Source organism: Bombina bombina, chromosome 6 (assembly GCF_027579735.1).
Source record: "Bombina bombina isolate aBomBom1 chromosome 6, aBomBom1.pri, whole genome shotgun sequence".
In the NCBI taxonomy this organism is placed as follows: domain Eukaryota; kingdom Metazoa; phylum Chordata; class Amphibia; order Anura; family Bombinatoridae; genus Bombina; species Bombina bombina.
In genome coordinates, this window is record NC_069504.1 from 557337244 (window position 1) to 557361938 (window position 24695).

At 35.7% G+C, this 24695-nt stretch overlaps 1 protein-coding gene across 3 annotated transcripts in view; it reads right to left on the bottom strand.

The window, feature by feature from the left end:
• Positions 1–1369: 1369 nt before the first annotated feature.
• The window catches only part of NEDD4 (NEDD4 E3 ubiquitin protein ligase), a 430182-nt gene continuing 406856 nt past the window's right edge, over positions 1370–24695 (bottom strand). For all 3 annotated transcript variants that reach the window (XM_053717506.1, XM_053717505.1, XM_053717503.1), the window contains 5 exons: positions 13636–13695; positions 13447–13554; positions 12191–12287; positions 8499–8571; positions 1370–6920 (listed from right to left, as the gene is read on the bottom strand). In XM_053717506.1, the coding sequence (XP_053573481.1) occupies positions 6818–6920; positions 8499–8571; positions 12191–12287; positions 13447–13554; positions 13636–13695 (441 nt within the window). In that variant the 3' untranslated portion in view covers positions 1370–6817. The remainder of the gene's footprint in view (positions 6921–8498; positions 8572–12190; positions 12288–13446; positions 13555–13635; positions 13696–24695) is intronic.

Sequence of the window (24695 nt, forward strand, 5' to 3'; positions counted from 1 at the left end):
TGTGAGATCAGCAAGGGAAATTCTCCATATTTCATGTACTGACCTTGTAGTAGTGCTCTTCTCAACAGATGGTCACTGAAAAGCTAAGAATGCCAATTGCAGATAACAGCAGAGCAATGAGGACAGGTATTGATAAACTCTACAAATGACAACACAACATACTAGTTTACAGGTGAAATGGTTTTATATTAATGAAATAAAAAAATGTATACTGCTAAATAAACAAATATAAAATGAGTAATAGCATTCCTAGGATTCAGACAATCTATGGGATTTGTGGGTTTGGCAGATAAAATGTGCTAGAGGGCTGCAAAAGGATCTGTGGGACTTACCTAGATCATAGTGCCCTTAAAAAATGTCCTGAAGAAACATATATAATACAACAAACCCTGCAGAGGAAATGTAACTCTGTGGGGCTCCACAAGCCAGGAGAGAAAGTACAGAAGAATGTTCTCATAAGAAAACTCTCAGGGATCAGTCAGACTCTCTCTCTCCCCCTCTCTTTTGCTCGCTCTCTCTCCCCCCTCTCTTTTGCGCTCTCTCCCCCCTCTCATTTGCTCTCTCTCCCTCTCTTTTATTCTCTTTTTCCTACCTTTCTATTGATCTCTCTCTCGCGCGCGCGCGCCTCTATTCATGTCTGGTCCAGCCCCCACCATGCCCGGTCTCGCCCACCATTCTGGCGTGGACACTACAGAAGATCAGGTAGACTCTAAGGCCAAGTGTGTTTGTCCTTGCGCTGCCTCTACTGCGCATGACAGCTTCGGACAAACACACTTGGCCTTTTATATTATAGAATAGTACTGAGCACTCATCCCTGTTCTTTGCCATTAGCAGATTGTTTTAGAACACGTACCAGGCACTCACTATATACTGAACCAAACAGAGTGCATCGTATACATCACTGACTGACAACCTGGCTTATAGCTGAGCAGTACGAAATGTATCAGTGAATTGCTTAGTAAATTGAGTTGACAGTAAAGTCAAAATTAAACTTAAATCAATTAGATAGAGCATGTAATTATAAACAAGTTTTCAATTTACTTATGTTATCAATTTTGCTTAGTTCTTTTGGTATCCCTTGTTTAAGAGTAATCCTATATGAGTTTAGGGGGTTTCACGTGTCTTTAGCTATCTGGCAGCAGTGTTTGCAACAATGTTTATAGTGATGTTATACATAGTTGCAAATGCTGCTGCTATATGCATGTGCACGCTCCTAATTTCCTGTCAGTCTACCCATGCTCTATCTGAATCATGAGCATATCATTTTTACTTTACTGTCACTTAAGTTATAGTACTTTGTATGTTTATAATGCCAAGCCGCATACACACATTACTAAGAGCTGAGCCAAATAATATACATACAACTGTATAAGAATAAATCTTTATTAAGAATTAGTGTTGTGAGTATTTTATCTATATAGAATGAAACAAATATTTAAACATTTGAATCTATACAGATTCTGTTCTATATTAATGGATTTGTACAAAAAAGCTTACAAATGACTTATCTATAAATGTATTTATTTACAAATAATGTAAATATATATACACATTATGGTATATAATACTTTCATAAGTAAAGATGCAGCCGAAAGGAAAAATTGTTTATATAAAAACACTATTAAGACACATTAATTTTCTGTAATATCCTTTACTGAAGTAAGGTGCTTAAAAGCAGTTACGTCACATACTCAGGTACTCATTGCTAACTCATCATTAAAAAAAACTGAGAACGATTTATTAGGGACATTACCTTTGCTAATTGCACAAATATGTGGTCTTAAACATTACTTATAGTGCTTTTTGCAATTGTTGAAAATGTAATAATAATAATAATGACATTGAAAAGTCTCTGCTTTTTAACCGACCTGTTCTAAATAAGAATGACATCTTGGTCTTTTTAATCACACACACATTTTTAAACCTGACAAAACATTCATAGCAATACATGTCAGTAAGCGACAACTAATGGCCGTAGAGGACTATATACAAGTGTTTAACTTGCCTAGGCTTATCCTCAACTCTTACTTATGTCCCTTGCGATATGTTTCTAAAACATCCCTTTAATTGCTGCCTAGTTATTTGCACACTTTGAATCTGAGATGGGAACTAAAAAAGAAGCTAAGAGGGATACTTTATGCATAAGTTGGCATGACTCCGTCCAAGCTAAAATTGTGCTGCAACCCTAGCCTTGGGCCTTGTTGGCTAATACCTAAATGTGTCCCTGAATGGCCCTAGGGCTGTTATTTTTGAGTTACTCAATCTGCTTACAAGATTAAAAGGGACGTGCCAGTGTAAACATAAAACACTATTTTATTAAAGCAACTTATTTTTAACACATTGCTTTTAAAAGGGTTAAACACACAGTCAATGCTGCACTCATGAAACACCCTCATTCTTCTCCAGATCAGGTTAAGGTCAGCGACTGGAGCATAAGTATGTATGCCTGCTTCCGATTGGCCCACCAGCTGTATCATGCAGTGGCACAGAAGCAAAACATATTTGATGGTGTATTAAAACAGAGCATTTTATTTTTTGCCCTCGTCAGTCCCTTTACGTCAGCATAAACAGCATTTTAACCAATGCATATCTCATTACACACCATTAATTGTTCTACTACTGTATAATACAGGTGGCCCTCATTTTACAACGGTTCAATTTACACCGTTTCAGAATAACAACCTTTTTTTCCAGTCATGTGACTGCTATTGAAAAGCATTGAGAAGCAGTGCATTTATTAAAATAGCCAGTAGGTGGAGCTGTCCGCTTGTGTTGCAGCAAAGCCAAGCAAGCTGAAATTAATCAGTTTAACCAGACCTAAACTATAGAGCAGATTTCAAAAGAACAAGATCTTCCTGTCTATAAATCAGTCCAGATTGGAATGCATAGAAAGAACTGTTTGCAGAAAAATGCAAGTGAAGTCTGTGTTGTGTGATTATTTTATTAGGTTTATAATGCTGTTTAGCAAAAGTTTTTTATACTTAGTTTAATTATATATTCTGTGTTGTGTGATTATTTTATTAGGTTTATAATGCTGTTTAGCATTCAATGTCTTCATTTCAAAGCTTTAAAAATAATGTATTAGGTGTTATTATGACAATTTTGAGAGGGGCCTGGAACCTAACTCCCTCACTTCCCATTGACTTACATTATAAACTGGGTTTCAATTTACAACGGTTTCGATTTACAACCATTCCTTCTGGAACCTAACCCCGGCGTAAACTAAGGGCTACCTGTACTTCCTTTGATTTACAGTTTGTTAGACTATCAAGAGGTTCAAGAATAATGTGGAGCTATTTTAAACCTGAGTGACATGTATTAGGTATTGTACGTTAAACGGGCTGTCTCTCATTAACCTCAATTTACATAAAAGTGGGTCAGAAAATTGCAAAGCACACTATAAGCAATGTTCGTAATACTTAAAGGGACAGTCTACTCCAAAATTGGTATTGTTTAAAAATATAGATAATGCCTTTATTACCCATTCCCCAGTTCTGCACAACCAACACAGTTATATTAATACACTTTTTACATCTGTGATTACCTTGTGTCTAAGCCTCTGCAGACTGCCCCCTGATCACATGACTTTTTTTTTATTATCTATTGACTTGCATTTTATCCAATTAGTGCAGTGTCTGCCACAAGCCACGGGTGTGAGCACAATGTTATCTATATGGCTCACATAAACTAGGACACCCCTGTTGTGAAAAGCTAATAAAAAAAGCATGTGATAAGAGGCTGTCTGTAGTGGCTTAGAAACAGGCAGAAATTTAGAGGTTTAAAGGTTATAAAGTATATTATATAAAACAATGTTGGTTGTGCACAGCTGGGGAAAGTGTAGTAAAGGCATTATCTATCTTTTTAAACAATAACAATTCTGGTGTAGACTGTCCCTTTAATTACTGTAAGTCCCTTTGACTTTAGAATGCATTTAGAATGTTATAAAAATGTCTAACCATATATTCTACATTTAAAGTAACAATGCAATAGAGCCATCCCATATAGTAGTGAAGGTTTTAGCTGAATGTTTAAAAAAACAAAAAAAGTTCAAGTAAATGTCACATTTGTTTTAATTTTAAAGGGACATTAGTACAATTTTTTTTATAAATATACACATCAGAAATGAATCACTGTAATCAAACAGATCTGCATATGTGCAATGTTTTCCAACAATTTAAACTGTCATTTTTAAGCAGAATTTCCATTATTTAGCAGTATATGGATTGGACACCTCTATGAAAAGCCACTTAAGTGCTGTATTCCCATCTCCATCACTGTTGCCATCTACAGACTAATATAAATGAGCGCATGTCCATATCAACCAACCACTGTGTGGCATGTTCTATTGAGAAAACGAAAGGAGGGTGTGAAACGCGCCAGGTTACATTCATTTTGTTACGTTAGTACTAACACTCCTCGTGTATCCTACAATCTGTAAGTTTTAATTCTTTTTAATAAAATGTGCCATTTATGGAGTTTCTGTGCATAGTCTGTGCAGTATATTTCTACATTGGATTAACGTGTCTGTGAGTATAGTTGGAGCAGCAGGAACTGATATAGTGGCATGTAGGAGGGTCAGGGGTCTACATTCCATGAAATGCACTTCAGCATATTTAAAGGGACGGTATACAACAATTTTCATATAACTGCATGTATAATAGACACTACTATAAAGAAGAATATGCACAGATGCTGATATAAAAATCCAGTATAAAACCTTTTAAAAACTAACTTAGAAGCTCCCAATTTAGCACTGTTGCTGAGGTTAGACTGGGACATCCAGTGAAAGGGGCTGGGAAAACAAGAATAAAAGACACTCCCTCCCATTCCCTAAATATTAAAAGACAGATAACAAACAGGAGCCAGAAGGAGTCTGTAAACGAGTGTATACATACATCTGACACTGTGGGACTTGGTTAGGAGTCTGAAAATCAGCACAATGTTATTAAAAAATAAGAAACTATACGTTGTTACAAAAACACTCCCAGATGGGCTATATAAATGGATCATCTACAAAACATTTATGCAAAGAAAATCTAGTGTACAATGTCCCTTTAAATGGAGTGGGAAAACACAATTTCCAGATTTAAATATCCGGTAAAGCAGGCAAAATAAATAATAAAAGTATATTGCAAAGTTTATTTACTGAACATAATGATACCTTTTCTTTTTTTTACAGGGAATTCAATTCTGAGTTTAATGTCCTTTTACATTTGCATATCTCTACTAACATTATTGCCTAATCCGATAGATAAAACTCAAGTTTGCCCATTTCCACTGTGAACAGTCCGGATAAATCAAAAGCAACCTGTCTTAGCCTTACAAAACAAACTTATAGTAAATATCTCAGCCGTCTATGAAACCGGGAAAAGGGCTGTGGATAAAATAACTTTTTTTATGCGAATCAAACTAGAAATGGCTTGTAAATTAATAAGAAAACAACTTAACATTGTAACTTAAAAATAATTTAATTGTAGAAAAAGACATTGAGTCACATTAATTAAACAAAGAAAGTACATCATTTGTACATAATTATACCTGACTTTGGTTATGTTATATTATAAATTGTTTGGTATCTAGGCTAAAAGTGAAGAAACTATTCTATATATATAAAAAAAACTAAGCTAGAGCTATTGTAAACGTGTACAACTCTGTAAACATCTCTCTCTCTCTCTATATATATATATCTGTGCAAGGTTGCAAAAAATGTGTGCAGACTATGATAAATTGTGTTCCACCTTTTAAATAAAACAAAAAGAAATGTATACACATATTTCTGCTATGAAACAGTTTTACCTTAGAACTGTTAAAACTATTTACCCAACAGAAATGCGCTGAAAAATAAGAACAAAAAAAATACACAAAACAACAAGAATATACACAAAGCAACTTAAAGATAAGTATATCAAAGTTATTTCCTTTGAAAATATAAAAACTTAACAAGAAAAAAAAGGACATAGCAAGTTTCTAAGAAAAAACTGTGGCTCAAAAACATTTCATGTGTAAAGGATAATTACATAAAATTGGATTTCTTTGGAGGTGGGAAAGGTAATACAATTTACAGAAATAAAAAACAAATGTTACAAAAGCAGCATTTAGAAATTTCGTATACGTTTTAAAATGCACGTGCTGGCCAAACCTGGGCAGCTATTATACACAAGGGCAGGCACTTCCTTTTAGCAATCATAGGATTTAAGCAATATTCACAGTTAAATAGTACAGTAGTTTTAGCGTGGATATTAATAAAAATATTTTTTTTCTATAGAGGTAAAAATAAAGAAAAAAAAATAGTTGTTCTGATTTCATTCATGAGTTTAAAAATAATGTGTGAACATTAAGCAGCACACCAGCAAAACTGGTTTATATGCCATGATTGACAACTCATTTTTGAATGTCTCATTTTTAAAGGGATATAAAACTTTTATACATAGTATATATCAGCAATTGAAAAAAGTTCTGTATACAAAATAAATATTTGTTTCAAAGCATTAAAATTGTCATTTTGTTAGCAAAATCTGCATTGTTTTGAAATACCCGTTTTAAGGGGCTATTACCTTACCTGTTGAGGCTAATTAGGAAGAGATATAAATTAGTTGCTACAGTGACCAAGCAATCAGTGTGTACAATGCAGACGGAAGTTGTTGTTTTTTTACTATGTATAATTAAACATTTTGTAGGGAATTCATGTTTGTGCTTTATGTCCCTTTAAGAGAAGACTTCCCAACTTGAGTTGACAATTAATACTAGAGAAGTTTACTTGGAAAGTGGAGTTTTCTTTTGTAAACGTAGCACTTTTTAATACTTTTTCTACATTTTTTTAATCCACCCCATCAAAGCCCTGAGCATTTTCAATTGCTATGTGAAGCTTGTCCCATAAGTCTTCAAATGTTTCGTAGGGAGGTAAATCCAGGCGGTTAAAGCTGGAGACAAACAATAAAAAAAACACAAAATATAGTAAACTTGTAGACATAAATATATAACATTTAATCGGGACATTGTATTCAGAAATGTTCTGTTATCCATATATAAGAGCCGCATGTAAACATGTTAGAGACCTGCCTCAGTGCATACAATTTCACAATGTGTGCTTCATTCTTTTGGTATCCTTTGTTGAAGGAGCAGCAATGCACTACTGGGAGATAGCTGAACACATCCGGTAAGCCAATGAAGTTCATGAGGCATATATGTGCAGCCACCAATCAGCTAGCTCCTAGTAGTGCATTGCTGCTCGCGAGTCTACCTAGGTATGCTTTTTCAACAAAGGATAAAAACAGAACAAAGCAAATAGAAGTACAATTTTAAGTTATTTAAATTGCTATATCTGAATCATGAAATAAATGTTTTTGTTTTTATTGTCCCTTTAAAATTTTGTATTGCATTAATAAATAAAACAAATATTTTAGCATGTACTTTTAGGAGACACTTAAATTTACTTCTATTATAAAATCTACTTTGCTCTTTTGGTATTCTTTGTTAAAAAGTATATCTAGAGATGTTCAGGGTGATTGGTGGCTGCACATACATGTTTTATCATTGGCTTATCAGATGTGCTGAGCTAGGTCCAAGTAGTGCATTGCTGCCCTGGAACTGACTTTAACTATGTGTTTAATACATTTGCATGGGCTAAACACAATTTTGTTATTGCACTATTGCTTGCATATAACTAATGGCATTACAGTATTTTCTTTTGTATTTGTATGTCCCTTTAATGCACATTGACGTATTGGTACTTTCCATTAATGCTCAATAAGCAATAGCAGAAAACACCTATCAGCCAATAAGCATTAACAGGAACTGCCTATCAGCCAATAAGCATTAGCGGGAACTGCCTATCAGCCAATAAGCATTAGCGGGAACTGCCCATCAGCCAATGAGCATTAGCGGGAACTGCCCATCAGCCAATAAGCATTAGCGGGAACTGCCCATCAGCCAATGAGCATTAGCGGGAACTGCCCATCAGCCAATGAGCATCAGTGGGAACTGCCTATCAGCCAATGAGCATTAACAGGAACTGCCTATCAGCCTATAAGCATTAGCAGGAAGTGCCCATTAGCCAATGAACATCAGTGGGAACTGCCTATCAGCCAATAAGCATTAACAGGAAATGCCTATCAGCCAATAAGCATTAGCAGGAAGTACTATACAACTCATACAGCTAAACTAGTTTCAGTTTAAATAATATCTCATATTCGTTACAAATAAATGTAATATGTTCCACTGCTGCTATTTCATATGGATGACAGTTTTTTAGTACAGTGTTCCTTTAATAAGCTTTTTACCCTTATTCTTTTTTACGTGTTACACAGCTTAGTTAGGCAATAAATAACCTTTAGTACAAGGTGTTCACTGTCACATTTATCAATTCTGCAAGCTGAAAGTATTTCTAAATGATATTTGTCTTTAGAACAGACAGAAAGGAAAAACATATTAAGCTGAGAATATCATTATAATACATTTTCAGCATAAAATAAAGCTCTATGCCATACGATAAGCCTCACCATGTGTGCGCTCTGGGAAGTTTTTCTGGGGTGCCCCATTTTTCAACTGTAAACAACTGTGGTCCATTTGAGCCTAAAATCAAACCAAAAATAGTTACTGAATTGTGAGAACTAAACATTAGTTTTAAAGTACTAAGCAAAATGTTCACAATTTGGGGCTGATTTATCATGGCCCGAATCAGCCCCAATGCAGCTGTTTCCACGCGAGCCTTCAGGCTCGCTGGAAACAGGAGTTAAGAAGCAGTGGTCTTAAGACCGCTGCTCCTTAACTCATAGCCTCCTCTGAGGCTGCGGTCTACAATCAGCCCGATCGGATTGATTGACACTCCATACTAGCAGCGGGGTGGCCGCGAATCTGCAGGGGGGCGGCATTGCACAAACAGTTGACCAGAACTGCTTGTGCAATGTTTAATGCTGACAGCGTGTGCTGTCGGCATTCAGAAATGTCTGGCGGACATGACTCGCTACAGCGGATCATGTCCTCCAGACATTGATAAATAAGCCCCTTTAGCTCAATTTCATAAAATGGAGGGAATTAACAATCATTTAAAAAAAAGATATTTTAATTTAGGATCTTAAAGGGACATTGAACTGTAAAATTGTCCCTCAATTTTACCTGCTGGAGTGTATACATTTTTTAAAAAAACAGCTAATTTACCTTTATTTTGTCATTTAAAATAGCTGCTTTTAACTGCTGAAACCACTACGTATATTGAAAATTCCAATACTGCACCAAAGGGTACATAAAAGCTATGTAAACATTCAATCCCAGTAGGGGTGGGCGAGAGAGGTACTAAAATGTTAATTTCCAGTGTGTATAGAAAGGGATAACATAACATTTGCTTTTTAAACAGATGTGGTTTCAAATAGCAAAAACAGTTAATCTATGTACACAAATAAACCTAAAGGAACAATTTCCCATACATTTTCGACTCTGCAGCTGGTAATTAGAAACACATTAAGAGGAAAACAATTTTACAGTACAATGTCTCTTTAATGCGGGACCTGACAAAAAACAGTGCTTAATCATTTTGGAAGAGTTGGCTCAACAGATGTTAGTAAAAAATACATGTGTATCAGTTAAAGTGATGGTAAATCCAAACGTTTAACAAACGCTAGGATTTACCATCACTAAGAATCAAAGGGAGTTTCATTGATCAAACATGTACAAAAGGGTGCTAAACTCACTCTTTCTGTGCTGTTGCACAGCACTAAATTCAGCGGCTCTGTCCGCCCACGGCACAACAATCTCCTTCAATGAGGTGACGTTTGCACCTCTGAACCAATAGCCGTGCGTGTCAACTGACAGGTTTCTGTATTCACGCACCGCTATTGGTTCAGAGATGGAAGCTGCACCTCATTGGTAGAAGATCGGTGTGCAGTGGGAGGCCGGAGCCGTTGAATTTAGCGCTGTGCAACGGCACAAAAAGGGTAAGTTTAGCACCCTTTTGTACAGGTTTGAGCCATGAAAATCCCTTTGATTTTTAGTGATGGTAAATCCTAGCGTTTGTTAAACGCTTGGATTTACCAGGACTTTAAGATGTGAAGATCAAAAATCGTGGAGTAAAACGTAAAATGAAATGTTAAAATCTTAATGCTGACACCTGAGTTGTGTGTTATGTGCATATAGCTGTGAAGTTCTTGGGTGGCAATAAATATTTATTCAGATTTTTCTCACTGATGATCTTTTTACTGCCCAGCGCACTCCATTACTCAAAGTTTCAACTTAACATCTGAAATTTATACACGTTACTACCTGCACCAGGTTCTTACTATTACTTTTTGACTACACAACATATTCTCTTGTATATGAAAGTTTTGAAAATGTATTGATGCATTATGATTAAAAACAGTATAGCAATTCACCAAAACAGTATTATTGTCTCAGATTAATGTGTAGCCACTCACAAAGGGTAATACGTTAGGGTTATGGAAGTCTACAAATAACAATGTAGGGATACACCTGAATGGCACCTTCAACATATCAGTTACTAACAGTTCTTAATATGAATTAAAATGCTTAAAAGGCCATAAAAAGCCTTTTAAAGATTTTTTTTGTAATCTTGTAGTAACATACCAGCAAAAACTAAAAATTCTGAATACATTAAAGTGAAAATTCAATCCTAGCGTTTGTAAAACCCTAGGATTGACCATGGAAACAAATAAAGGGGACTCTCATTCATTAGGTATAAAATACTTCATGCAGAAAGCTCCTTATTTGTTTCAAGCGGTTGCCGTTCTGAGCTGCTCAAGCAGCGCATGGCAGAAAGCTGTTTTGCTAAAAGGTGAAGTTTCCACTTCTTAGCGAATAGCGTGCGGGAAATCTAGCGGCACAGGGAGACAAGCAGAATTTACTGCATAGTTATTGGCTAAGAGGTGAAAACGTCACCTCTAAAGCAAAACAGCGTTCTGCCGTGGGCTGACTTAGCAGCTCAGAACGGCGAACGCTTGAAACAAATAAAGGAGCTTTCTGCATGAAGTATTTTATACCTAATGAATGAGAGTCCCCTTTATTTGTTTCCATGGTCAATCCTAGGGTTTTACAAACGCTAGGATTGAATTTCACTTTAACAGTGTGTATGCTGCAATCTCTCTCCAATACTTGTTTTATTCGGAGGAGCCAATCCAGACTTGGATATAGCTATATTTTTATTCTTTTGTAGTATTCTTTTAAAATGCTTCTTATCTCCTCTGCTGGAGTCAATTAGGGACCTATATAAATTAATGTGTACAGTGCCAGAAACAACTAGCTAGTTATGTCTCCAGTATAAACTATATAATAAATTTATGCTGAAAATATTTTTTTACTATGTATAATAAAACGTTTTCTATTCCAGTCTCATGTTTTGTAACCCAGTTATGCGCAAGCAAAAAGGTTATAAAGGCTCAAAGATATGACGTCTCAGGCAGGAAAAGGGCTTTAACATAGAGAAACAAACATTTATATGTCTAAATATAGATGTGTGTGTGTGTGTTTACATATGTATTTACAGGCATAAATACACATAAAAACGCATAAATACATATGTACACAAATAGACATTTATATGTGCATTGGAGCCTTTTTGCTGTCAAGTAGCTGAAAACACGAACAAGCATATTTATGCAATATTCATATTTAATAACGTGTTTAACCATGTATTTACTGTAAATATTTCACATTTCAATGTTTTGCACATAGCATAATATGTTCTATGTATTTCTAAATATATTTTCCTATATATATATCTGTATGTATCTATACCTATATATAATCATGTATATATATATATATATATATAACCCATCAGATATACGTAGAAATATGTATTTATGAATATATAGAACATAGTATGTGAAATATTCATATTTTCATGTCGGGTTAGCGCACTTGAGAAAATGTGATCGGGTTTGCATGTGAGTAGGGTGTTTTTATCCCTACTTTTTTGCTCCTTTGACTTCTATGGGGAATACATTAACGTGCGCGCGATATACTAACTCTGGCTTTTTGTGCACATTGGGTTAGCATGCAAGCGAAAACTTTTAACTTTCAACTTGTAATACGAGCGCAGCCCGACAAACACACAAAGCTTACTTCTAGTGGAGTTAGAGCGGGAGCGTGAAATACCACTACACTTGTAATCTGGCCCTAACTGAATACAGATAAAGATAGACATATCAGAGTATCAATACTCTATTGGAGACGTCCATACCATACAACTCTGCAAATCCATTCATGGGCACCCGGGATGTGCCTGTGACAAACTGAAGCAGCCGGATTCTTTTTTCTGCGTCCATCATTAGAACAGCCTATATAAAGAAAACATAATGAGTTGGGGCATTTATTTTAAATGATTAAGTATGGTTTAAATTGTATAAACCTATTAAAGGGAGTTTACATATGTTCTGTATTTTCATTTATATATTTATGTAGAACTAACACAACAAGGTGTGCTACAAATAGCTTCCTTTAACTAAACAGAAATTTCCCATGAAATATACTGTATTGAAGTATGACAAAATCAGTTTACAGCAGGGGTGTCCAAACTTTGCTCTCCAGAGGTTTTGGAACTACATTTCCCATGATGCTCAGCTAGATAAAATGCTGGCTGAGCATCATCGGAAATGTAGTTCCAAAACCTCTGGAGAGCAAAGTTTGGACATCCCTGGTTTACAGGCTTGTAGGCTGCTGAGACATATGATATACTCAAATAAGGCCTCTGATTCTTTAGAAGTTTGCTGAGACTACTGACGATCAACCATAATCCTTTACCCAAAAACTGACAAAACTACAGTCTCTTCTAAGTGACCACGTCAATGAAGGAAACCTTTACTAACGTTATCCAAGTGACTAAAGTCCTTGTGAAGTAACAATTTGTTAATAATCAATTCAGATTTTACCAGGTACATACTTTTTATTTAAATAATATGTACATTTTCTCATAGTTACATTTTTTTTAAATTGTTTATGTCTTGAAAAAAGGTGCAAGATAGTTTTTCTATAACATATACCTTTGAGGTGGACCATGCACAAATAAACAGCTAAACAATGTTTTTCTTATAAACCCTTCCTCAAAAATCATGTTTAAAAAAGTGAAAAATAAAAAGTTCATACTATAATAAATAAAAAAAACAACAATACAATATACTAAATTATTATGAACAATAGTTTACCATATATACATATGTAATGATTTCCCCAATACAATTTAGTGCTTTCATATTTAGCTAACATGTTTCAAGTACCTTAGTATTAGTGAACATTAAAAAAGTGACAATCTTCATAGCACTTTACCGGTAATTACAGGCTGATATTTAATGATTAATGATTATTGTTGTGTTTTTTAAGGTTAATTACCACATATGTAACTCAATTATAACTATAGATAAATAGTTTTACTAAACTAAAGAGAAGGGGTAAAATAAAACTAATTTTTACATTTTGTAAATATTAATAAAATAAAAATACCTTCCAAAACCATTGTATGACTTGGTGACCCTGAGCGTAGCCATTTTTGTACTTTGAATGCTCCCTCCAATCATTCACATCCACGTCTCCTAACCCACACATTAGCAGCTAGAATATCAAAAGAAAACAACTGTTAAGACACATTCAGTAACATTTGTAATTAACAATGAATTTGTGTGTGAAACATACCTCCAATTCGTTTTCATCAAAAATCTTAATCAAGTCTTGTGGAATAAGTTCAAAGAAGCCCTTAAAGAAAACATATACATGTAAATCTGCTTAGCTTATTTTGGTGCTTCACTTTGACAATCTGTTGTGAAGTTAGGACACAAAAATAAATAAATAATACAAAAGAAAAAAGAACTCCCATACTGAAATTCCAATATCTCGGCTCAGTTGCCTAAATGGCCTTTACCAACAAATAGCAATTCCTCTTTATTTTAGAAAATGAAAATATGGGGAAGCTGCAACTTATTTAGCTGTACTTAGGGAACTAGGTCAAGTTAGGAAGTTTTGTTAAGTATGATTTATGTTCCTTTTTCTTGGTTCACCACAGTCACACTAACCAACCAGTGAAAATGAATAGTACTTATTTGTAAACCAAAGCAAAATGCATAAACATTCTGCTGAATATGGCATCTGTCCATTAAAGACATCCAGGCTGTGATGCTGCAACAAACAATCCATACAGAATTCATAGTTTCTGCCAGCATATATCCTGTGTGATAACCATATGGAATAACAAGTTGTCTATCAGTCTGCCTCCAGTCTTTTGTCCTGTCTAGTTAGATTGAGAGACAATGACCCATGTCCAGTGTAAGACAATTGCCAGGACAAAAAAAGGAAATCTAATGTCCCATCAAATAGGGAGAGTGAGGGGATAGTGCCTGTTGCTTAACTACCTGCTGTAATAAATACATAAAAAAACAAACAAATGTGAGGTACCAGAGGGATGATTTCATGATACACACGAAGCACATGCAATTAAAAAAAAAATCTTTCTAATCTACTTCTATTGTCAAATTGTGCACAGTCTTTTTAGTCTTTCTGAGACATCAGCTCCTAATGAGCATGTGCAATACTTCACAGCGTTTAAATATATGTCTGTGATTTGTTGATGGCTGTCACATGGTAGAAGGGACAGAGACATAAAAGAACATTTTCCAATTTGTAAGTACTATTGCTTTAACTTCTGTATTTAATACCCCTTTAAAGAACCACTAAATACAGTACAATTGAATAATGGACAAATACACAATCAAAAGACAATGCAATAGCCCTTACTTTGAATTTAGCAACTTTATAAACGCTTGTGTCTGCACAAAACATAACTGAGGTAAACTGCACTCTCACATTCATTTAGAACGTCTGCATCAGGCTTCATACAATTTTTTAAATTGGATCAATAAGAGACTGCGCCCGGAATCTAATCTTAAAGCTCCTTCACAGGTAATCTTCCCTATAATTACCGTATAAAATTACAATGTATTGAAATAATATGGAGTAAAGGAGTGCTAAAAGCTAAATAAGATAGTCTGGAGACCTCAATACAATTAATCAAACATACATTTATTTTAAAAAAAATTAAAAAGTGTCACACAGTATTATATATTAGGGACGTCTCCCTGGGTTTAAAACAATTCTATATCTAAAACAATAAAGTATACAATGTACCAAGTGTTTATGTATATTCCACCTTTCTATTAAAATTATCTCTTTTCCACCTTAATTAATATGTTGCCGCAGCTGTAGCGGTTGTTTTCTTAGTCTTTCAATCATAAAGCAACAATGTCTCTTTTTATGATTTTATGGATTTGTATTTATATAGGTCATTTATCGTTACAATGTCTTTTGCTGTTTTCTGTAATATTTGTAGACTTGTCTGTAAAACAGTTATTTTTGTATACAGATGGGCTTACCGGGTCTTCTGACACTTCTGTGTCTGGTGTACGTTGCCTGGGTGTCAGAATCTGATCACTGCTTTCTGTTTGGTATCGAAACCTGGACCACGCTCCTGCGTGTATGGGTTTCTTTTCTGCTGCCGGTCTGAAGCAATTTTCACCCCTGCAGTCTGGGTTCTTTGTTTACCGGACAGCCTCCTAAGACAGGTAGTTACGATGTACGCCTCCAGCGTGTGTATAGGAACTAGGACTTAGATTCGCAAACGGCCGTTTGTCTTAAACTTTCTTTCCCTTTCCTTTTTCAAAGTAGGGTTAGTTTAGTGGGTGCCCAGTTCTCTGTGGTAGAAAGAACGTCTACGCGTTTCGCCAATAGGCTTTATCAAGACGGATGATTTTAGTTGTTACACCGGCAGTTTAAAAAGCCCTCCATTCATTTCTATTGGTTGATAGGTACACTGTTTTGATAGGTGTTTTTTAGAAAGGTGGATTTCTCAAATGTCTTTAAGGTGGAATCTTTTTTAGCTTTTCTCTTTGCTACTTCATGTCTTTAAGGTGGAATCTTTTTTAGCTTTTCTCTTTGCTACTTCATAAGGGTTTTGGATGTCACCTGTTTGCTCAATTGTATAGAGTGGATTTTTATTTCTTTTTATCTTCTATATACACCTTCCAAACTTGCTATATTTCGCTTTTTTTACAATATTCAAATTTTGACCTTCTTATCTTATGGTGGAATTATCCGCCTTCTATTCTATTTCAGGATAATAATTGACTATATGTGTTACTATTTTGGTAAGCCATTTTTTCTATGTGTGTGAAACTAACTATCTATTGTAAACTAATTTTTTTCTAATTTATTATTAGTTGTACGAGTTTCAACCTTAAACTTAATTATTTTGGTTTTTTCTCTAATTAATTTATTTATTATTATTGTCTATATGATGATATAATTCTAAATTTCTCTACTTTTTTATGGTATATTTTTATTTTTATTTCCTTATCAATTTATTTTACTCTTAGTAGATGACTTTTCTTTTACATAGTTTAGGGTACTTAAAAGGTTTAGGGAAAAAAAAAAAAAAAGGTTGTTCTAAAATATATTTAATTTTCTTGTATATTATTAGTGGATTTTTGTTTTATGACAAAAGAAACGGGGATAGATCTAATTCTGAGTTTAATCCCGCAGGATAGAGGGTTTACATGTTGTAAATTAGCTCTGCTTCTGTTCTTAACAATTTCTCTTCAAAATTCCCTCCTCTCCATTCAGGTTTAAGTTTTTTTATGCCCCAGAAGGTGAAGTCTTTTAGGTTATTATTATGAACTTCCCTAAAATGAGTGTAAAGGTGTGTTTCTAGATTTCCTCTGTCTATACATGATAAGTGCTCTCGTATTCGTTCCCTTAGGGTTCTGGTGGTCTCCCCTATATATTGTAGATTACATGTGCATTGTATAATGTAGATGACATCCTTATCCTGACATCTTATGGTTTCTTTTATGTGATGTATCTTACCATTTTTATTGGATTTAATGTTTTTGCATTTACTGCTGAATTTACAAGACCTGCAGCCAAAACAGGGATAAAAACCGGCTAGTTTATTGCCTAATAGATCTTTTTCTGATGTGGAATCTGTTTTAAAATTTCTAAACTCACTGGGAGCTAGTATTTTTTTGAAATTTTTTGCTTTTTTGAAAATTATTTTTGGATTATCTGTCATTTTTTCGCCTATGAGAGGATCTGTTTGAACTAAATGCCAGTGTTTTTTTTAAATTTTTTGTAAAGTGTAGTGATCACTGTTGTAGTCAGTTATTAATGCAATGTTGAATTTATCTTCCTTTTCTTCTTTTTTGTCTATTTTATCTGAGTTTTTGTTTTTATATGTAAGTAGACTTTTTCTATCTTTTTGATCTACTTGTTCTTTTGCCTTTCTTATTATCTCTGTATTATATCCTCTATCAATGAATTTTTTCTCAAGTATCTCTATCTGTTCTAGATAATCTGACGTTTTCGTGCAGTTGCGCTTTATCCTGAGATATTGGCCTTTGGGAATATTTTCTTTCCATTTATTTAAATGGCAACTATTGAAATGTATTAAATTATTTGCGTCTACTTTTTTGAAGTGTGTTCTGGTGATTATTTCTTTTTCTATAATTTCAATGTCCAAATCTAAGAATGTTATTTTTTCTTTACTTGTGATATGTGTGAAATTAATTCCTATGTCATTTTTGTTCATGTCTGAAATGAATTTGTTTAATTCTATCGATGTCCCCTCCCATACAAAGATGATGTCATCAATGTATATTTTATAGAGCACGAGACTTGCGCCGAGCTCATGTTGGGATATAAATTCTTCTTCCCATTTTCCCAAGAATAAATTTGGCGAAACGCGTAGACGTTCTTTCTACCACAGAGAACTGGGCACCCACTAAACTAACCCTACTTTGAAAAAGGAAAGGGAAAGAAAGTTTAAGACAAACGGCCGTTTGCGAATCTAAGTCCTAGTTCCTATACACACGCTGGAGGCGTACATCGTAACTACCTGTCTTAGGAGGCTGTCCGGTAAACAAAGAACCCAGACTGCAGGGGTGAAAATTGCTTCAGACCGGCAGCAGAAAAGAAACCCATACACGCAGGAGCGTGGTCCAGGTTTCGATACCAAACAGAAAGCAGTGATCAGATTCTGACACCCAGGCAACGTACACCAGACACAGAAGTGTCAGAAGACCCGGTAAGCCCATCTGTATACAAAAATAACTGTTTTACAGACAAGTCTACAAATATTACAGAAAACAGCAAAAGACATTGTAACGATAAATGACCTATATAAATACAAATCCATAAAATCATAAAAAGAGACATTGTTGCTTTATGATTGAAAGACTAAGAAAACAACCGCTACAGCTGCGGCAACATATTAATTAAGGTGGAAAAGAGATAATTTTAATAGAAAGGTGGAATATACATAAACACTTGGTACATTGTATACTTTATTGTTTTAGATATAGAATTGTTTTAAACCCAGGGAGACGTCCCTAATATATAATACTGTGTGACACTTTTTAATTTTTTTTAAAATAAATGTATGTTTGATTAATTGTATTGAGGTCTCCAGACCATCTTATTTAGCTTTTAGCGCTCCTTTACTCCATATTATTTCATACAATTTTTTATCAGATGTCAGACAACATTAAAGTGAAGGTAAACTTTGATGAATGAAAGCCCGATTTTTTAAAATACTATTAAAAACGGGGGCACTTTCATTCATTAAAGTTTACAAAGCAGCCGTTTTGTTTAAAAACGTACCTTTCTTCTCTTTACAGCTGGAGCAGCTTCCCTTGCCCGGAGAGCCTCTCTTCATGGCATGGCCTCAGGCAATGATTCCCCTGAGGGGGAATCCATGATTGGAGGAAGCCGGATTAGTCATTGATGACGTGTGAAGAGAGGATCTCCGAGCGGGGGAAGCTGCTCCGGCTGTGAAGAGAAGAAAGGTAAGTTTTTAAACAAAACAGCTGCTTTCTAAACTTTGATGAATGAAAGTGCCCCTGTTTTTAATAGTATTTTTAAAAACCGGGCTTTCATTCATCAAAGTTTACCTTTACTTTAAAAGGACAGGAAACCCCAACATTTTCTTTCATTATTTGGACAGAACATAGCATTTTAAACAACTTTCCAATTTACATCTATTATCAAATTTGCTTCATGCTCTTGTTATCCTTTGCTGAATGAACAGCATTGCACTAATGGTAGCTAGCTGAACACATCTAGTCAGCCAATCACAAGAGCTAAATGTGTGCAGGCACCAATCAGCATCTAGCTCCCACTGGCGTAGGATATGTGCGTATTCTTTTTCAACAAGGGATACCAAGAGAACAAAGCACATTTGTAAATAGAAGTTAATTTAAAAGTGTCTTACAATTACATGTTCTATCTGAATCATGCAAGTTTAATTTTGAATTTTCTATCCCTTTAAACCCAAAAGTTATCAGTTGACTTAAAGCAATGGATCAATAACATTTGCTCAATCTGTTTAGTGATTTATTACTATGGCATAGCAATAGGTTGTTATAAATTGCATAAGGATTGTGAAGCTGCCCTCTTGTGTATTCTTATAAAAATATAGGGAAGAGCAAATACTTGCAACATACTATCCCAAAATGGCAAAAACATAATTTATGTAAGAACATACCTGATAAATTCATTTCTTTCATATTAGCAAGAGTCCATGAGCTAGTGACGTATGGGATATACATTCCTACCAGGAGGGGCAAAGTTTCCCAAACCTCAAAATGCCTACAAATACACCCCTCACCACACCCACAAATCAGTTTAACGAATAGCCAAGAAGTGGGGTAATAAGAAAAAAGTGCGAAAGCATAAAAAATAAGGAATTGGAATAATTGTGCTTTATACAAAAAAATCATAACCACCACAAAAAAGGGTGGGCCTCATGGACTCTTGCTAATATGAAAGAAATTAATTTATCAGGTAAGTTCTTACATAAATTATGTTTTCTTTCATGTAATTAGCAAGAGTCCATGAGCTAGTGACGTATGGGATAATGACTACCCAAGATGTGGATCTTTCCACGCAAGAGTCACTAGAGAGGGAGGGATAAAATAAAGACAGCCAATTCCGCTGAAAAATAATCCACACCCAAAATAAAGTTTAAATTTTATAATGAAAAAAACTGAAAATATAAGCAGAAGATTCAAACTGAAACAGCTGCCTGAAGTACTTTTCTTCCAAAAACAGCTTCAGAAGAAGAAAACACATCAAAATGGTAGAATTTAGTAAAAGTATGCAAAGAAGACCAAGTTGCTGCTTTGCAAATCTGATCAACCGAAGCTTCATTCCTAAACGCCCAGGAAGTAGAAACTGACCTAGTAGAATGAGCTGTAATCCTTTGAGGCAGAGTTTTACCCGACTCGACATAAGCATGATGAATTAAAGATTTCAACCAAGATGCCAAAGAAATGGCAGAGGCCTTCTGACCTTTCCTAGAACCGGAAAAGATAACAAATAGACTAGAAGTCTTTCGGAAATTCTTAGTAGCTTCAACATAATATTTCAAAGCTCTAACTACATCCAAAGAATGCAATGATTTCTCCTTAGAATTCTTAGGATTAGGACATAATGAAGGAACCACAATTTCTCTACTAATGTTGTTGGAATTCACAACCTTAGGTAAAAATTCAAAAGAAGTTCGCAACACCGCCTTATCCTGATGAAAAATCAGAAAAGGAGACTCACAAGAAAGAGCAGATAATTCAGAAACTCTTCTGGCAGAAGAGATGGCCAAAAGGAACAAAACTTTCCAAGAAAGTAATTTAATGTCCAACGAATGCATAGGTTCAAACGGAGGAGCTTGAAGAGCCCCCAGAACCAAATTCAAACTCCAAGGAGGAGAAATTGACTTAATGACAGGTTTTATACGAACCAAAGCTTGTACAAAACAATGAATATCAGGAAGATTAGCAATCTTTCTGTGAAAAAGAACAGAAAGAGCAGAGATTTGTCCTTTCAAGGAACTTGCAGACAAACCTTTCTCCAAACCATCCTGAAGAAACTGTAAAATTCTCGGAATTCTAAAAGAATGCCAGGAAAAATGATGAGAAAGACACCAAGAAATATAAGTCTTCCAGACTCTATAATATATCTCCCTAGATACAGATTTACGAGCCTGTAACATAGTATTAATCACAGAGTCAGAGAAACCTCTTTGACTAAGAATCAAGCGTTCAATCTCCATACCTTTAAATTTAAGGATTTGAGATCCTGATGGAAAAAAGGACCTTGCGACAGAAGGTCTGGTCTTAACGGAAGAGTCCACGGTTGGCAAGAGGCCATCCGGACAAGATCCGCATACCAAAACCTGTGAGGCCATGCTGGAGCTACCAGCAGAACAAACGAGCATTCCTTCAGAATCTTGGAGATCACCCTTGGAAGAAGAACTAGAGGCGGAAAGATATAAGCAGGATGATACTTCCAAGGAAGTGACAATGCATCCACTGCTTCCGCTTGAGGATCCCTGGATCTGGACAGATACCTGGGAAGTTTCTTGTTTAGATGAGAAGCCATCAGATCTATTTCTGGAAGTCCCCACATTTGGACCATCTGAAGAAATACCTCTGGGTGAAGAGACCACTCGCCCGGATGCAACGTTTGGCGACTGAGATAATCCGCTTCCCAATTGTCTATACCTGGGATATGAACCGCAGAAACTAGACAGGAGCTGGATTCCGCCCAAACCAGAATTCGAGATACTTCTTTCATAGCCAGAGGGCTGTGAGTCCCTCCTTGATGATTGATGTATGCCACAGTTGTGACATTGTCTGAAAACAAATGAACGATTCTCTCTTTAGAAGAGGCCAAGACTGAAGAGCTCTGAAAATTGCACGGAGTTCCAAAATATTGATCGGTAATCTCACCTCCTGAGATTCCCAAACCCCTTGTGCCGTCAGAGACCCCCACACAGCTCCCCAACCTGTAAGACTTGCATCTGTTGAGATTACAGTCCAGGTCAGAAGAACAAAAGAAGCCCCCTGAACTAAACGATGGTGATCTGTCCACCACGTCAGAGAGTGTCGTACAATCGGTTTTAAAGATATTAATTGAGATATCTTTGTGTAATCCCTGCACCACTGGTTCAGCATACAGAGCTGAAGAGGTCGCATGTGAAAACGAGCAAAGGGGATCGCGTCCGATGCAGCAGTCATAAGACCTAGAATTTCCATGCATAAGGCTACCGAAGGGAATGATTGTGACTGAAGGTTTCGACAAGCTGATATCAATTTTAGACGTCTCTTGTCTGTCAAAGATACAGTCATGGACACTGAGTCTATCTGGAAACCCAAAAAGGTTACCATTGTCTGAGGAATCAATGAACTTTTTAGTAAATTGATCCTCCAACCATGATCTTGAAGAAACAACACAAGTCGATTCGTATGAGATTCTGCTAAATGTGAAGACTGAGCAAGTACCAAGATATCGTCCAAATAAGGAAATACCACAATACCCTGTTCTCTGATTACAGACAGAAGGGCACCGAGAACCTTTGTAAAAATTCTTGGAGCTGTTGCTAGGCCAAACGGCAGAGCCACAAACTGGTAATGCTTGTCTAGGAACGAGAATCTCAGAAACTGATAGTGATCTGGATGAATCGGAATATGCAGATATGCATCCTGTAAATCTATTGTAGACATATAATGCCCTCGCTGAACAAAAGGCAGGATAGTCCTTACAGTTACCATTTTGAATGTTGGTATCCTTACATAATGATTCAATATCTTTAGATCCAGAACTGGTCTGAAGGAATTCTCCTTCTTTGGTACAATGAAGAGATTTGAATAAAACCCCAGCCCCTGTTCCAGAACTGGAACTGGCATAATTACTCCAGCCAACTCTAGATCTGAAACACATTTCAGAAATGCTTGAGCCTTCGCTGGATTTACTGGGACACGGGAAAGAAAAAATCTCTTTGCAGGATGCCTTATCTTGAAGCCAATTCTGTACCCTTCTGAAACAATATTCTGAATCCAAAGATTGTGAACGGAATTGATCCAAATTTCTTTGAAAGAACGTAATCTGCCCCCTACCAGCTGAGCTGGAATGAGGGCCGCACCTTCATGTGGACTTAGGAGCTGGCTTTGATTTTCTAAAAGGCTTGGATTTATTCCAGACTGGAGATGGTTTCCAAACTGATACCGCTCCTGAGGATGAAGGATCAGGCTTTTGTTCCTTGTTGTGACGAAAGGAACGAAAACGATTATTAGACCTAAATTTACCTTTAGATTTTTTATCCTGTGGTAAAAAAGTTCCTTTCCCTACAGTAACAGTTGAGATAATAGAATCCAACTGAGAACCAAATAATTTATTACCCTGGAAAGAAAGGGAAAGCAGAGTAGACTTAGAAGACATATCAGCATTCCAAGTTTTAAGCCATAAAGCTCTTCTAGCTAAAATAGCTAGAGACATATACCTGACATCAACTCTAATGATATCAAAGATGGCATCACAAATAAAATTATTAGCATGTTGAAGAAGAATAATAATGCTATGAGAATTATGATCTGTTACTTGTTGCGCTAAAGCTTCCAACCAAAAAGTTGAAGCTGCAGCAACATCCGCCAAAGATATAGCAGGTCTAAGAAGATTACCTGAACACAAGTAAGCTTTTCTTAGAAAGGATTCAATTTTCCTATCTAGAGGATCCTTAAAGGAAGTACCATCTGCCGTAGGAATGGTAGTACGCTTAGCAAGAGTAGAGACAGCCCCATCAACCTTAGGGATTTTGTCCCAAAATTCTAATCTGTCAGATGGCACAGGATATAATTGCTTAAAACGTTTATAAGGAGTAAATGAATTACCCAAATTATTCCATTCCCTGGAAATTACTTCAGAAATAGCACCAGGAACAGGAAAAACTTCTGGAATAACTACAGGAGATTTAAAAACCTTATCTAAACGTTTAGATTTAGTATCAAGAGGACCAGAATCCTCAATTTCTAATGCAATTAGGACTTCTTTAAGTAAAGAACGAATAAATTCCATTTTAAATAAATATGAAGATTTATCAGCATCAACCTCTGAGACAGAATCCTCTGAACCAGAAGAACCATTATCAGAATCAGAATGATGTTCATTTAAAAATTCATCTGAAAAATGAGAAGTTTTAAAAGACTTTTTACGTTTACTAGAAGGAGGAATAACAGACATAGCCTTCTTAATGGATTTAGAAACAAAATCTCTTATGTTATCAGGAATACTCTGAGTATTAGATGTTGATGGAACAACAACAGGTAATGTAACTTTACTAAAGGAAATATTATCTGCATTAACAAGTTTGTCATGACATTCAATACAAACAACAGCTGGAGGAACAGCTACCAAAAGTTTACAGCAGATACACTTAGCTTTGGTAGCTCCAGCACCAGGCAGCGATTTTCCAGAAGTATCTTCTGACTCAGCTTCAACATGCGACATCTTGCAATATGTAATAGAAAAAACAACATATAAAGCAAAATTGATCAAATTCCTTAAATGACAGTTTCAGGAATGGGAAAAAATGCCAGTGAACAAGCTTCTAGCAACCAGAAGCAATAAAAAATGAGACTTAAATAATGTGGAGACAAAAGTGACGCCCATATTTTTTTAGCGCCAAATCCGGAACGCCGTCATTTTTGGCGCAAAAGAACGTAAAAAATGACGCAAGTTCCGGCGACACGTATGACGCCGGAAACAGAAAAAAAAATTTGCGCCAAAAAAGTCAGCGCCAAAAATGACGCAATAAAATGAAGCATTTTCAGCCCCCGCGAGCCTAACAGCCCACAGGGAAAAGTCAAATTTTAAGGTAA